The 15,693-nt window shown below is 32.8% G+C and overlaps 1 protein-coding gene across 8 annotated transcripts in view; it reads left to right on the plus strand.

Moving 5' to 3' along the window:
• Window positions 1-15,693, plus strand: part of MAP2 (microtubule associated protein 2) — a 310,609-nt gene that overhangs the window by 273,581 nt on the left and 21,335 nt on the right. For 6 of the 8 annotated variants that reach the window (XM_031936513.1, XM_031936515.1, XM_031936518.1 and 3 more), the window contains 3 exons: window positions 2,278-2,339; window positions 7,571-7,718; window positions 11,897-12,237. In XM_031936513.1, the coding sequence (XP_031792373.1) occupies window positions 2,278-2,339; window positions 7,571-7,718; window positions 11,897-12,237 (551 nt within the window). Of the gene's footprint in view, window positions 1-2,277; window positions 2,340-6,453; window positions 6,625-7,570; window positions 7,719-11,896; window positions 12,238-15,693 lie in introns of all 8 variants that reach the window. The other 2 variants (XM_031936512.1, XM_031936519.1) reach the window with 2 other exon arrangements.

A 15,693-nucleotide genomic window follows, 5' to 3' on the forward strand; every position in this document is an offset into this window, starting at 1 on the left:
TTTTTTTTTTTTTTTTTTTTTTTTAAGTAGAGATGGGATTTCACCATCTTGGCCAGGCTGGTCTTGAACTCCTGACCTCATGATCCACCTGTCTAGGCCTCCCAAAGTGCTGGGATTACAGGCATGAGCCACTGTGCCCAGCCTGCTGTCTACTTACTTCTCTTCTTCAAATACATATTTTTTCCTAAGTTTATAAAACTGGTAAAACAAAGAAATAAAACATGTTGGAAACCATCATAAAAATCCCTACAAATATCTGTAATGCCAACTTTTTTCTAAATTTCAGTGCAAAATATTTATTTTATATGTTTAATTATACTAGGATAATCTTACAGTATATTTTATTTTAGCATTTATTAAGTGGCATGCTTGTAGCCTGCAAAATGACAGATCGCTAAATCAGAACAGAACTGTTTTTCTTTCCATTGTACATCATCAATGCCTCTATATAAATCTTCGGATGGTTTTAAAGGTTAAGAGGAACATTAGCCTTTGTGAGAAAGAGAAAATCAAGGTAATTGATGGTTTTATTTTAGTCATTGAAAATTCCAAGTATTTTGTATTTGTGTTCTTCATCTAGAAATCATATCATGTGCTTTCCTTCAAAAACAAGAATCTAAGGCAGAATTGGAAAATGGAAGGCTTGTATATATGCAAACCTTGATAAAGCTTCAGGATGAAGAATATCTCTGAAGTTAGGAGTTAGGAATTAACATGACACACCTCAGTTCATTTTCTCAGGTTTTTAGCTTCATTAAACTTAGAACTTCATTAAACTCAGTAGCAAATTAATAACTTCATTTAACTTAATAGCAAAATTGCTTGGGCAAGCAGAGTCTCTTGATTTAGCATAAAAATTCTATAACCTACCTGAAGAGAATGAAAGATGTCATCAGGATTGTGGAATTTTAGAGAAAATGTAAAATGGTTTAGTAAAGTGTTTACATGTCATTGATATTCAATTTACTACATTTAAAGTAAATGGTGTTTTTATTCATTCTTCGAAAGAAATTTAAAATCTTTGAACTAATTAAGATTTTCCTTTATTCTGGTCTAATGTTAAGATACTTTAGGAGAAAGCATGTATCAGATATAGGTGTCGTTGGTTTGAAGCAAGCTATATGTGTCTCAAGAATTTGAGTTATGTTACAGAGGTAGTAGGAAGGCATCATTTTTACTGCTTCCTTAAAAATGATAAGTCCTAGAATCTGAAAAATCTCACTAGCTAGTACTACATGGCATAAAGCATATTGTAGATAGTTATTTTTGTGTCAGAACTGTACATGTCATAAAAACACCTTTTTGGAACTTATTCAGAGGGCTGATAAGGATACATATTTTTTTTCTGAGGGTTTCTGTTTTATGAATGAAAATTAAGGAGGAATAAACACACAAGCTTGATTATTTTATCTTCTAAGCCCAATTTTCAAACATAGATGGTTTTCCAAACCACAAAGGATTGTTTTAAATCATGAGAGCTAAGCCACCTCAGGTAAGTCATCAACCAAAATATGCTAGAGATAATGGAGTTTAAAATTGAAACCAGAAGCATAAAACAGCAGCAAGAGAAACAACAGTAACAGATGTGGTAATAATTTCATACAGGAAGTGCATGTGTAGAACATGTTCTGTATTTACTGAACTTAAATTTTCTCTCGTGTTTTCTGTTCTTGACAAGCTATTTTTCTTCCCTTCTCATGTGGCATTTTCACATCAAACAAGTATGTCATTCATTTTGTGAAATGAAGGGATGCAAAGGGAAAGGGGTTGGCTGATCATGACATCATGACAGTTTGAAATGTAAAATACCAAAATATCTGTAGGTATGCCAGTGGCTTCCAGAACAAGAAGAGGGTTTGGAAATCTCTATGAGCCCCCTTCTGTATATCATGCGAACCCCAGAAACCAATCAATGTTCTTTTTCTTAAACTTTGCAACATTCACATTGCTATTCTGTAACTTCTGTTCTAAAGGATCTATCCTTACCTACTAGTGACTCAAAGATACATTGGTAATCAATAGAAAAATTATTTGGTGTGTTTACCTGTGCTTTGGTAGACAATGGGTTATATTAATTAGCACCCAGTATAGTTGGAGCCACATGCTATGTTATTGCTATTCAGGTTACTTGAGTTATTGAATTTGAGTCTCATAATAAGCAAACTTTTGCTTTGCATTAGTCTGCTGACACAACAGAATATCCTAAAGATATTTAAAACTGCATTTATGAGTTTTTAGAGACTAAGTTTGGGGTTGTTTGTCTTTTATTTTCAACAGCAGCAGGTGGGGAATCAGCTCTGGCTCCCAGTGTATTTAAACAGGCAAAGGACAAAGTCTCTGTGAGTAAAATAAGTTTTTCCTTGTTCTTCATTTGAAGTTCCTTTGGTATTAGCTGCAACATCGGAATAACTTTTGATATTGTTTAGATATTTACTCTTAAAAGTCATTTTAAATAGTTCACTCACCCAGAAGATTCCTGTGGCATCCAGGCATGGAAGGATTAACGTCTTCTGGGATGGCATATGATGGTAATTGGTGAGGACACAGCTGGACTGCTTCCTTACTAGTAAGACAGAAACATAGAAAGCAGCACAATGATATGGCAAAAATAAGGAAGTCCAATTTATTTACTTTTCATAGAATCAAATTAAACCATATAACCAACAGTAACTATATTTTATGATACACTTTCATTGTTTTTGTTGCAAAATAAAAATATGACCAAATGAAGCATTGTACACAAGCAGAAGGAAGTATAATTCAATTATAATCCCCTTATCATAAAGATAAACACAGTTATCATTTTGGTGTAAAATCTTAATTTTTTCTATAAATTTATAGGCTTAACAACAAAAATGAGAACACTGTGTATCAATTTTTAAATTCAGCAGTAAATGTACTTCCATGTCGTTGAACATTTTGTAAGTTTTAATGACTACATAATACTGCATTTTATTTATTTGCGATGATATACTTAATCAATTTCCTATTATTTGACTTTTAGAATTTTTGTTGTTGTTTTAACAATATTACTGTAGAGAACTTTTTGGCTAAGTTCAGTTCACAAATGCATTTGTGTGCCATTTCCTTCAGATAATTTTCTACTAGTGAAATTAAAGAAAAATGTTTATATTTAAAGTTTTTGCTGCATATTGTCAAATTGCCCTCTGGAAAGGTTCTACCCACTTATACATTCTGTGTAAGAAGAGTGTTCATATTCCTTATTATTACTACGTATTTTATATTGTTCTATATTTGCCAAATTATGGAGATGGCATATGTTATTATTTTAAAAATTTATTTTGGTTGTATTAATGGTGTTTAACTTCTTCATATACTTATAAATCTTTTCTATTTTTTTCTGTGAATTTTAGTTTTATATTATTAACTATATTTTAATGACCAAAGCCAACATGAAGTATTTTCACTCCTTTATGATTGAAAGAAAAAAATTAAAAGACTACTAATGAAATCCTAAAATTATAGCAAATAATGTGAATGATATTAATTAGTAGCTTATAACAACATTCTGAGACTGAGCAAACACATATAATATGTAAATCACAATTCTTTGTTTACCCTTCTAAAACCCAGTAAGATTTTAGACTTCCACATTTATTTATTATGAAAAGTAGTGATTCATTTCCTGTGGCAGCCAAATCTTTGATTTTGAACCTGAGGGGTTTTACGTTGATAAAAGATGATACTTGATTTTTATACAAATGTATCAGATATATTCCTGAACATATGGCAAGAAACAGAGTTCATTTATTGCTTTGGTAAATACTAGGCTTTATTATAAACACATTGTGATTTCAAGATTTGTATCTCTTTACCTTCTGTTTCCTAATTAATGATTTATGGTGGTTAGCCATAGGGCTATGAAACAGACCATGTTCAAATCTTGAACATCTATTAGCTATATGATCCTTTTCTTCCTATTTCTTCATTTCCTAAAAATAAAGGGGAGGACAAAATTCCTGTATCATGAGTTAGTTATAAAAATTAAATGTAATAATGTTATAAAACAGTATGCAGTATAATGCTTAGAACATAGCATTCATTTAATAAATGGTAATAGTTGTTCGTCATTATTTTAATTAACTGAATGGTGGAAGTTTTCAGGAGCAGATATAAAAAATAAGTCTGACCTTTCCTCCTTAGGTGGACATAATTTGGAACATTTTTAGGAAATTTTTAAGCCCCTTGATCTTTGAGTAACTCGATAGAATCAGCACTTGGAACAGAACCATAGGCATCATCTGACACACAAAAAAACCTTTTTTCCTTGTAAATGCCAATCTTGTCTTTCTGAAGAAAAATTAGCCCTTCATTCTTTCTTTTTTTCTCATTTATTAGCCTTTTTTTCTTCCTAATATGATATCCTTGTCCTATAAGTTTTCTAAAACCCCGAGTAACTTTTATTTGATTTAGCTCTAATATCAGTCTATCCATCAGAACAGTTCTCTGATTGTTTTTTGTAGTTGTATGCTCTTTTAGAGTCACTTATTTTTAACTTAAAAATGTTTTTTTCTATGGGTACATATTAGGTGTATATATTTATGGGATGCCTGTGATGATTTTTTAAATTGCTCTTTATTAGGAACCAGACCCACCCATAATCCTGCATTTCACTTGGGGTTTTCTGTTGTTTGTTTAGCATTAATAGTTGTCTTTCTTAACTATAAGCAATCCAATTTATTTTTCTCTTCTGTATCACACTTTTGAAATTCACTCTTTTGTGGGTAGCATCAATCAAAAAAGAATGACTTGTGCTGACCCAATTACACTTCCCACTCAAGATACTGGGTCTATAAAACAAGAAGTGATTTTTATAGTCTGTAAATACTTATGTCTCTGTTGTAGCTCCAGAGGTTAAAACTTGAGATAAAAATCTCAGTTTTATCTGTCATTTCTGTAACAGATCAAATTAATTATTTGAAGATAATAATCTCCTTGGCTTTGTCATACTTATCTGTATTTTTAACAGTCACCCATGAGATGTATGGCATGCTGGCATAGCTTTCTCCAAAAGTCATACGTCCTTCCCAGTTATACTTGCAGCCAGTCTCCCCAGGGGTTATCAACACCTGTAAATTAAGTCGTGATTTTTATTGGCAATCTTTTCAGTCCTGACTTTCCTTTTTAGAATTCATAACACATCATGCAGACTATAGTCTTTGCATAAAAATGTTTTTAGTTCTATGGTATAACTTAGTTCACAGTATGTGTTTTAGTTATAAAATGAACCAATTATATATAAACTGAAAATTTTCTGTTGAAGTCAGTGTAGATTACCTGAAAATAAGTTTTCTCAATCTTTAAAAATGCTTTTTTCATTATTAGGCCTCAAATATACCTTGTTTTAAAGTTCTTGAAACATGATTGATATATGGATTATATGTACATCTTAAAGGCTGTATTTATTAGAGGAATAATTCCAGCAGTTAGGATATTGAAAGATATTTCCAAATGTGTTATCATTATAAAACCTGTGAATTAATTAGAGACTATATACATAGAATCCAAAAAGAATATTTTATCTACATTTTCCTTAAATGAGAGAACTATGTATAGAATTATTTTTTAAAAAACAAAATTTAAGCACTCAGCATTATTTTTTAAACCAGCAAAAAGAGAGTTTTGCTAGTCACTTGTAACATTCTTTCTATATTAAGGCTTATTCTATTTTTTTAAAAAGAGAGACTTACTTTGGTCTCAAGATTTCACAAAGCTAATTCCTTCATATCTAAGCAACATTATTCTTTCTTCTGTTCTTCTATCTATCCATCCGCCCATTCATTTATTCAACAATTATCCACTGGGTCTCTACTATGTACCAAACATAAACAATCACATTTGGAAGTAAAGAAGAGCAAATAATAAATAATAAATATGGTACCTGTTCTAGACCTGGTTACTAGAAAATGAAATGGTTTAGCATTATTTATGTGTCTTATTTGTATAACAGATTTTTTATTTTATTTTTAATCAGGGTGTCCATGTGCAGGCTTGTTACAAGGGTATATTACGTGATGCTGAGGTTTGGGCTTGTATTGATTCCATCACCCAAATAGTGAACATAGTTCCCAATAGGAAATTTTTCAATCCTTCCCCCACTTTTGGAGTCTCCAGTGTCTATTGTTGCCATCTTTATGTCCGTGTGTACCCAGTGTTTAGCTCCCACTTATAAATGAGAACATGTGATATTTGGTTTTCTTATAACAGATATTTTTCTGTGACTATTATTAAGTTAGTTTTGGCTAAAGAGAGCTGTTCAGTGAAAATCTCTTCTCATCTAAGTACACATCTCTATCATTGATTATAACCATTTATCATGTGTTCTTATTAAAAAGACTGAGTTTCTTATACGTTTATACTTCTTTTTTTATTTTCCTTTTACTTCATAGTTTGGTTTATTTTGTGCTTTTGTTTGTTTTCTTTCATGGCTAGAATTCTACCTTGTCAAAGATTCCTGCTTTACAGGGTAGCACAAAGTCCCCAAGATACAGCTCAGCCTGCCCTAGCACGACTAAAAGGGCTACATTTTCTGACAGTTTATTAATGCAGCCCACCTCAGCAGGCTCCACAGACCGTTTGCCATACTCAAAATCAGGGAACAAGGTAAGGCAGCAGATCAATAAAAGGTGCAGAAAGAAATAGAATTTGGGAGATTATGTTATAGAACCTAATTCAGGAAGTGTATGAAAGCAAATACTTTACGTTCTGAAGTATTTGACACATAAACAGTAGGCCCTTTTAAAAACAGATGCAAATTTAAAATTTTGATAAATAGTATACCTATTTTTTAAATGTAGAAAATGTCTTTTTCTGGATATGCTTCCCATTATTAATTGATGGTTTGATTATCTGGTAAAATATCAAATGCAAACTAACAAAATATATTATATATAATATATAAGAAATAATATTGCACAGTACAATAATAAATTATATTGTATAGAATATAATGGACAATTGAAACTTAACATCATATACATCAGGGTTTAATACTATCTCTTGACACCTACCAACTCAGTTGTCTTGAAACAATTACATAAACTCATTAAACCTGTTTCTTCAGCTTTAAAATGTGTATCATGTTCTGTGGTGAGAAACAAATCATAAAAGAATGTAAACTATAAAGAGTTCCTGTCACATACACACACAATATATGGTAGTGGTCATTGTTAGAAATATTATACATGCAGTGAGCTACTCTCAGTCCTTTCTGATTAATAAATTATCATGCTAATGAAGATTTTTCAATAAAATTAGTAATTTGCTGAAGATTGCTTGAGTACATTTATTTTACCCAATTATCATTTAGAACTTGAACTTCACACTCAGTTATCAGAACTCCAAAATAATGTATTTTTTAAAGCATCTAGGCAAATATGCACTCTTTCTAAGTTCTAAAGTAGAAATGCTTATAAATATATGAAATCCAGTAGTTTGTATTAAAAGAAATTCATCTATCAGCACAGGAGTAAAATAGCAAAATCAATATCACTTCGTATAAATTAAAGACTTACAAGAACCCAATGTCCTTTTTGTTTTCTCCAATCAGGATGGAGTAACCAAGAGCCCAGAAAAGCGCTCTTCTCTCCCAAGACCTTCCTCCATTCTTCCTCCTCGCCGAGGTGTATCAGGAGACAGAGATGAGAACTCCTTCTCTCTCAACAGTTCTATCTCTTCCTCAGCACGGCGGACCACCAGTAGGTTTATTTTGATTTGACTTCCTTTTTAAGCACTTTTTAAATCCTTTAAGTGGAATAGCACTTATATTTATATTTTAATTTGTAAAAATAAAACATGCATTAAGACCAGATTATATTTGCCCTAAGAATCAGAAAATCCAGAATGTAGATGGCCGCAAAATAGCTGTTTGAGTAAAAACAGTTGATAGAGGAAATGGTAACATATTACCCTATTATCTAAGACTGAGATAAACTTATTTCTCTAAGAATATATTTTCCTTTTTGCTTCAAATTTAGCGCAAAAAAAGAAAATTCTAAAGAAGTGATCGATGTAGAAACCAAGTCAAGAATTTTTAAAAACATACATGTATAAAAGCTTAACACTTATTAGATTTCCAAGTCGTAAAATCAAACTAGAAAGTCAACAATCAAAGCAGGATCCTGTTCAACTCGTTAAAAATTTGCATTCCAAATGAGATATAAATATAGTATAGTCTATGCAATAGTTTGAAATTATCTTGATTGATGGCCCATTCATGAACTGATTGGCAATTATAACAGTTTATATAATGCTCCAATCATTACACACTTCTATGTTGCATTGTGGCAAACTATCTAGTAAAGCATGGATTCAAATTACTTCCATAAGTATTTTTCTGTTGCAACTAAAATAGCTACCACTTATTAAGCACATATAGATACTAAACTCTTAAGATACATTTTCACTAAATTTAATTAGCAAAACCAATGAGTAGGTATTAATAAACTCAATTCAATCTACTGATGAGAAAACTGACCCTCTAGAGAGGGTAACTTGTCCAGTGCTTCACAGCTAGTAAGTGGTTGAATTTGGTTTTCAGCCTGCTGATAACTTCACAGCCTGAAGTCTTAAAGTCTTTTCTATATTGTTTGGAAGAAATAGTACTAGAGAACTGCTCTGTAGAATTATTTGAAGAAGAGTGTCTGTGTCATTTAAAAATCATTTTAAAATGGTGGAAATTGCTACCACTATCACATTGTAGTTGGCTTCAACCCTTATTTTAATAATAATTGGCCCACTTAAATATGACTATTGGCATTTAAACAGTGCTTTGGCCTACAAGAAAAGTGTTTACTATAATAAGAGTAATTGTGTCCAACATTATTTAGTTTCCTAGAGTATTAGCATCCTTTGAAATATGTGCTAAGAACACTGAGATCACAAAAATTATTTTATCATAGCAAAAATAAATTATTTAAATGAATTAGCAGGGAGGGCATTTAAGATTTAGTACTTTCCAGGGAAGAGACTTTAAATATCTAGAGTTGAAATTGAACGTCATTAATAACCCCAAGGGTGATGAGACAAGACAAAGATACCAAATACTCTCCAAAAGAACATCTTGAATTCTGCTTGTATTTGTTGCTATAAAAGCAAAATGGCACTTTCTCCATAAAGCTACTTCTTCAAACCACTGTGTTCTGCCTTTTAAAGTGTATCTATATATGAATTGATTCATTAAATGTTCAGCACCAATTCTATTTTGACTTTTTAAATTTACTGATGTTCACAAGCATTTTGCATTGTATTATTTGATGGTGAACATAACTGACACGTTGATCATTTTAAAATATAGGGTCTGTTTTACCTCTTCATACCAATAGCTGAGAGGCATAAAGACGATTGGAAGAGCAAGCACTCTGCCCACTTCTACTTGCCTACCATCCCCTTAATGGTACACAGGGATATTCTAACATTTTGTGCAGCTATTGAAAAGATTTGAAGGAAACAATGTTGTGCAGGAAGCTCATCCGCCCAAGAGGAAGGAAATCCATTGTCATTGAGGAGTTGACAAGATAAATAAGAGCACAGTTTAATCAAGTAACTTGTAAATAAATATCTTAAAAGTTGTTTTAGATCTTAGATTTAACCTCTTCAAGTTCAGAGCAAATAGGAAACATTCAAATTTATTGTTTTGATGACAAGAACAAATTTATTACAATAAAAATTGATCATATATATTGAACAGCAGTGTGAAGGCCTTAATATTTGTAGTTTATCCTCTTTCTCCAGATGTAACACAAAACCTTCTTTTATGAAGCTTAAAGTGTTTTCTACAAGTATGGAAATGACTCCTCAGAAGTTTAGAAAAAATTATTTCATATAGTAAAAATTGTTATTCACATCCAGAATACTGCTTCAATTCAGTCTCCATGAAGTCAAAAAACCCCTCAGCACACTTTGATGAATTCTGAATTCAATACATTTTATTTTTTAAAAAATGTTGTCTACCTACTGTATTCATCTCACATGAAAGTCACCAGGGCTAGATACAATGGCAAAAAATACAGGGACGATCCCTCTCCCCAGAAAATCTGAGCTATTCAAAATTGGTGAAGTAATAGAGAAAATATTTGAGAAAGAAATAATGTTTCTGGCGAAAGTATTCAGAGAGACTTAGAGACAGACATCTACATTGAAAACTTAGTCCATAACAAACCAGGACATGGAAGTTACAAAATGCCAAGTTGGATGTGGTTGTATCATCCTAGTCTTGAAATTCTTGTGAAAAGCAATAAAAATCACAAAACACATGCTAATTTCTCACTTTAGACTTCTCATATCCCGTTTCATATTATCAGTTGAAGAGTCTAACTATCTTGTGGCCTGTGTTAGAAGACCAAAAAGACATGGGGCACTTTCATTTGATACGTGAAAACTGTTCACTGAAAGAAGTACAATTGTTCTGTGTTTCTCCAGGAGATAGAACCTATAGCGACGGGTAGATTTACATTTTCCATAGATCACAATTGTCTAAAAAGCTCTCCTGAGCTCACATCTTGTAAATATTTAGGCAAAGGTTATCTGTCCACTTCTCAGAAAGAATTTCCTATATTTATGAGCAATTGCATTAGGTGACCTCTAAGATTCCTTTCACTTCAGTGGCTTTAAAATTGTTATATATTTATTCTCTACAAAATTTCAGAAGATTCATTGATTTTTTTACTTAATCGGCAGTAAAAAATGAAAATTATCCCTTTTCTATAAAACATGTTATAAATGAAATTTGCATGCCTAGAAATGTAAATCCTCAGGGGCTAAATATTGTATCTGGCTTAGACGTTAGTAGCATCTGGGTGAATGAGCCTCAATATTCTCATTTCTTAGGAATAATAAGAGCTGCCCCTAACAACCGTATTTGCGTGTTTGGTTATCAGTTGGTTAGTATTCACATTAGTGCTTTGAAATCTATAAGGTGTTGCATTCTTATTTCTATCATTCTCTCAGAAAAGTATTTGAAATGTCATTCAAAGCACATTCAAAAGATGAAAGAAACATAGTGTAGGAAAATGGGGGGTGGGTATAATAATAATAGGATGCTGAGCTCAATTTGAGGCAAAGAAATGCATCTCAGATCCTGTATAATTAACGGGGTCTTGGATTTAACACCAAACTGCCAAACTAGTGATGAAAACAGAGGAGAAAACACAGTCAGGTACGAGGCTCAATGGGAATATATTGGGACATCACAAGTTTCTAAGGCAAGAAATAGACTTTTTTTGTTTGTTTGTTTGAAGCACTGAGATGATTTTCCTTATGAAAAGAATACATGATATAGTAGAGCAATGTCTGACAACTTCCATAAACATATTTACACCTCATAGTGTTCCTCAATATAAGGATAGAATATTGAAATGCAGACCTTTCTATACGGACCGAAACTATGTGTCCTAAATACATGGTTCTGTATTGTATGTTCACCTGGATCCCAGAATGAATTCACTACATAGAGGAATGAATGATCTACATATCATTCAAGGAATCGTCAGTAAATATGGGTCTGCATATGACACTAAGTGTAAATTCTTTTCCAACTAAAGGCAGATCCATATGCCTTAATAGTCACACAAGTAGAAAATAGTTTTTGACACATTTATAATGAAAATTAAGGAGAACAAATCAGAAAAAAAAAGAATCAGGTTTTTTTCTTTGTGTTGATAGCAATGCGTGTTCAAAAGAATGCCACTGAGTTATGCACCTGATTTCAGAAACGAGATTCTCAGCTTCTTGAGCACTATAGTGATCATTACAATAATTGTTTCTAAATACCTTAGAAATTAAACATATTATGACTTCTAACAATCTATGGGAAGAGGGATGTTTTGAGGAGAATTGTCTGACTCTGGTTTGGTTTTGGTCTTGCTTGTTAATACAGGGTCAGAGCCAATTCGCAGAGCAGGAAAAAGTGGTACCTCAACACCCACTACCCCTGGGTCTACTGCCATCACTCCTGGCACCCCACCAAGTTATTCTTCACGCACACCAGGCACTCCTGGAACCCCTAGCTATCCCAGGACCCCTCACACACCAGGAACCCCCAAGTCTGCCATCTTGGTGCCGAGTGAGAAGAAGGTCGCCATCATACGTACTCCTCCAAAATCTCCTGCGACTCCCAAACAGCTTCGGCTTATAAACCAACCACTGCCAGACCTGAAGAATGTCAAATCCAAAATCGGATCAACAGACAACATCAAATACCAGCCTAAAGGGGGGCAGGTAAGAATTGCATGAACACATATTTGCTGCCAGAAATAATTATTACATTGCCTTTTCATGTTGAAAGCTAACAGTTCTTAAAAGGGAAGCAGATGTGTTAAAGAGCTACTGGTTGCAATTTATTGCTAAGAGTTTGGACTTTAGGAAGATAGCATCTGAAATATAATGAAAATCACATGACATACCCATTCCTTCTGTTTATTCTTGGGTAAAAATTTTTACCAACTTTTAGTTGATTGACTAACTTTTTTTTTTCTGAATGTATCTCTATTGCTTTATGGTTTTTAACTTGAGATTAAAGTTATATTTCTGACATAAAATTGAGTTTTCTGTTTTAGATTCTGACCATGAGCTCATTTGGCTATCTTTTAGTGATTCCAATTTTATCTCCTTCTTCATTTCCCAAGGATTTCCTATGACATTTTCTACCATTCCCTCATGTTTACTCCAAAACAAGGATGTTGCACCGAGTTTCAGTTCTGGCTACTATTGCCTAAATGTTGCAAAGGGCAGGTATTCGTGTTAATAATAAAAGACACATGGTTCTGATGAATAAAATTGTAGACTTTTAACTTCTACTCAAGATTAATTGTATTAAATAGAGCTATTAGTAAAGCTTACTTACTAACTCTTAACTTCAGCTCCCCAGAGCAAACATTCATATCTTTTCAAACCAGGGGACTTTGAGTTCTGTCTTGACGTGAACCTTGCTTATATACTATATGTTTGGACAAAGCAATTAGCCTGGAAGGAAATAATACAAATATTATTTAATGTTTATCTCATAATATTGATCTATTCAGGATAGTTTAACTTTTGTCATTGAAGAGATATAAAACAACATCTTTTTTTGAAAGAAAGAAAGATAAAAACAATAACTCTGTACATAAACAAACTTATAATGCCTTTTCAATATTCCAAGAAAGTCTTTTCTTTTTAATGTCAATATTTTTTTCTGCCACTCTTTTTCTTGTCTCTTGTATTTTGTGCCACTGCTTTCTGGTATCCCTCCTTCATGCCAAAGAAAATCTATTTTCAGGCAAGTTTAGAAAAAAGATCTTGCCAAAATGTAAAGCTATCAGGCACTCCTACTCAGCAGTGAAGCAAAAATTCAGTGTTGCTCTTTCATTTAGCAACAAACTTCTTTGCTGTCTCATTATGGCTCTGTTCAGAAAAGCCCAAAGAGTTAAGAAAAATCAACCAATGGGGCAGGAGGGGAGAGGTCAATATGCCCTTTCAGAACAATGATAACATTCTATAATAATAGAGTCGTAAAGATACTTTTTCATAGACAGATGCTATGAAAACTAGAAGCTACAAGAAACATTTTTAAGCAAAAAGTAGAATTATAAGCCTATAATTCCTAAAAAACTCAAACTATTCTTGCATTCATCAGCATTTTGCACATCCAAGAGAAGGAAATATTTTGAGCTTTTTGGAAATATTCAAATGTTGCATCATCTTTATATTTATACATAAATAAATTAAAAGCATAAGGTGAATAAAATCAATATAGTACCATTTGGAAAGTTCTGCATTTTAGCCTTGGACAAGCTGTCCTCTAAAATAAAGTAACTATTACATATATTTAAAATCAGTTCTTTTAAAATAAATATTCCCATGTCCTGTTACTCTCCTTAACTAGATGTGGGCTTTACTTACTTATATTCTGGAAAACATTGGTACTTAAAATAATTTGTTTCCTCTTAGAATCACAAGGAAATATAAATTATCTCCGAGATATTATTTTTGAAACTAAAAAAGTAATTAGAAGAGAAAAGTATTATTTTAAGTTGACATAGAAATTTTACATGTTTTTCTTCGAAGGACTCCTTAAGATAGGCACAAAGAATGGTTTTAGCCTCAGCTTTGCAGGCACTTCTAAGAGTCAATCAATCCAAAAAACGTGAAGATGTCTATTTTCTTTTTCTGATTATTTATCATATCTGGTTTTGAGTATTTTTATGTCTTATTTAAATTGACTTCTACTATATTTGGTAATTCATAAAATTGATACAAAATATCTTACAGTTTTGAGCTGAACTAAAACTTCCTTAGAGATTATGGTGGTTAAGGGCTAGTAAATACATATGACACAAAAATTACAGAAAGAACAAAAATAGCTTCAAGATCAGTGTCATTTGAAGCAAATCTGTTTTTTCATCAGGCAAGTGTTATACCTGCTACAAAATTATCCTAGTTCAGCAATGATGACTTTGGAAAAAATTCACAACGGTGGAGTTATGAGGTGACTTTTTTGCAGAAGTAGGAGGTATTTCCTCACCAAGATAAGAACCAGATGAAAGATATTTGCCTTCTATTTTGTGATAGATGGTATAAATTCACTTAAAGAGTAAAATGAATTGGGAAATAATAGCACATTGCAGTAGAACTGTCTCTGTAGGAAAAACCTATCATTCAACACTTCAGCACTATCTCCTTAAAAGTCTCCTTACAGTGTATAATCTCAGCTACAGGGAGTGAGGAGAGGTTTTTTCCATACGTGTAAAACTGGAGATCTTATAGAACGTCGGAAGGAAAAGTATTTTAGGGCTTGTTTGAAATTATCAAAATGACATGTTAAAGACCCTTTATTAGATGATTGAGCATCTATACATGCACACTGTTGAAGAAATTGAAACCACTAGCACATTGTTCTCAATTGTAAATTGATTTTCCTAAGGCATTTGAATGGATAGTGGCCAACCCAGAAATATTTCAAAAGACAGAACAAGACCTATGCTTTCTTCAGGGGCCAGGTTTTGTAATAGTGATATATGGTCTCTAGGAACTGAGAAAAATATTCATGCAATTCTTATTAACGAAGATGGGAGTAAATTTGAAGATGTAACTTTTAATTCCTCTGCACAGGGTCTATTGTGGTAAAATCTGAAGCAATTAGGTTGTATACAAATGATTTCATTATGACAACTTTATTATTGGGGTTTTTTTGTGTGTTTGTTGTTGTTGTTGTTGTTGTTGTTATTTTTGAGATGGAGTCTCTATCGCCAGGCTGGACTGCAGTGGCACGATCTCAGCTCACTGCAACCTCTGCCTCCTGCGTTCAAGTGATTCTCCTGCCTCAGTCTCCCGAGTAGCTGGGACTACAGGCGTGTGCCACCACGCCCAGCTAATTTTTGTATTTTTAGTAGAGACGGGGTTTCACCATGTTGGCCAGGCTGGCCTCAATCTCTTGACCTCGTGATCCACCTGCCTCAGCTTCCCAAAGTGCTGGGATTACAGGCATGAGCCACTGCGCCCAGTCTATTGGGGTTTTAAAATGTGTGCAATCTCTAAGAATTGGGAGAGGAAATCTATAATAAAGATATATGCATCTTAGGAACTCAACAGCTTCCCAAATTATTTGCCTCCAGTTTGAACATTTATTGTCCTTTTTGTACAGGTTTTGTGCTTACAGCAGTTATCTCTTCTGTTAAGGTCCAATTTCTGTTGGCA

Source organism: Piliocolobus tephrosceles, chromosome 11 (genome assembly GCF_002776525.5).
Source record: "Piliocolobus tephrosceles isolate RC106 chromosome 11, ASM277652v3, whole genome shotgun sequence".
Taxonomy (NCBI): domain Eukaryota; kingdom Metazoa; phylum Chordata; class Mammalia; order Primates; family Cercopithecidae; genus Piliocolobus; species Piliocolobus tephrosceles.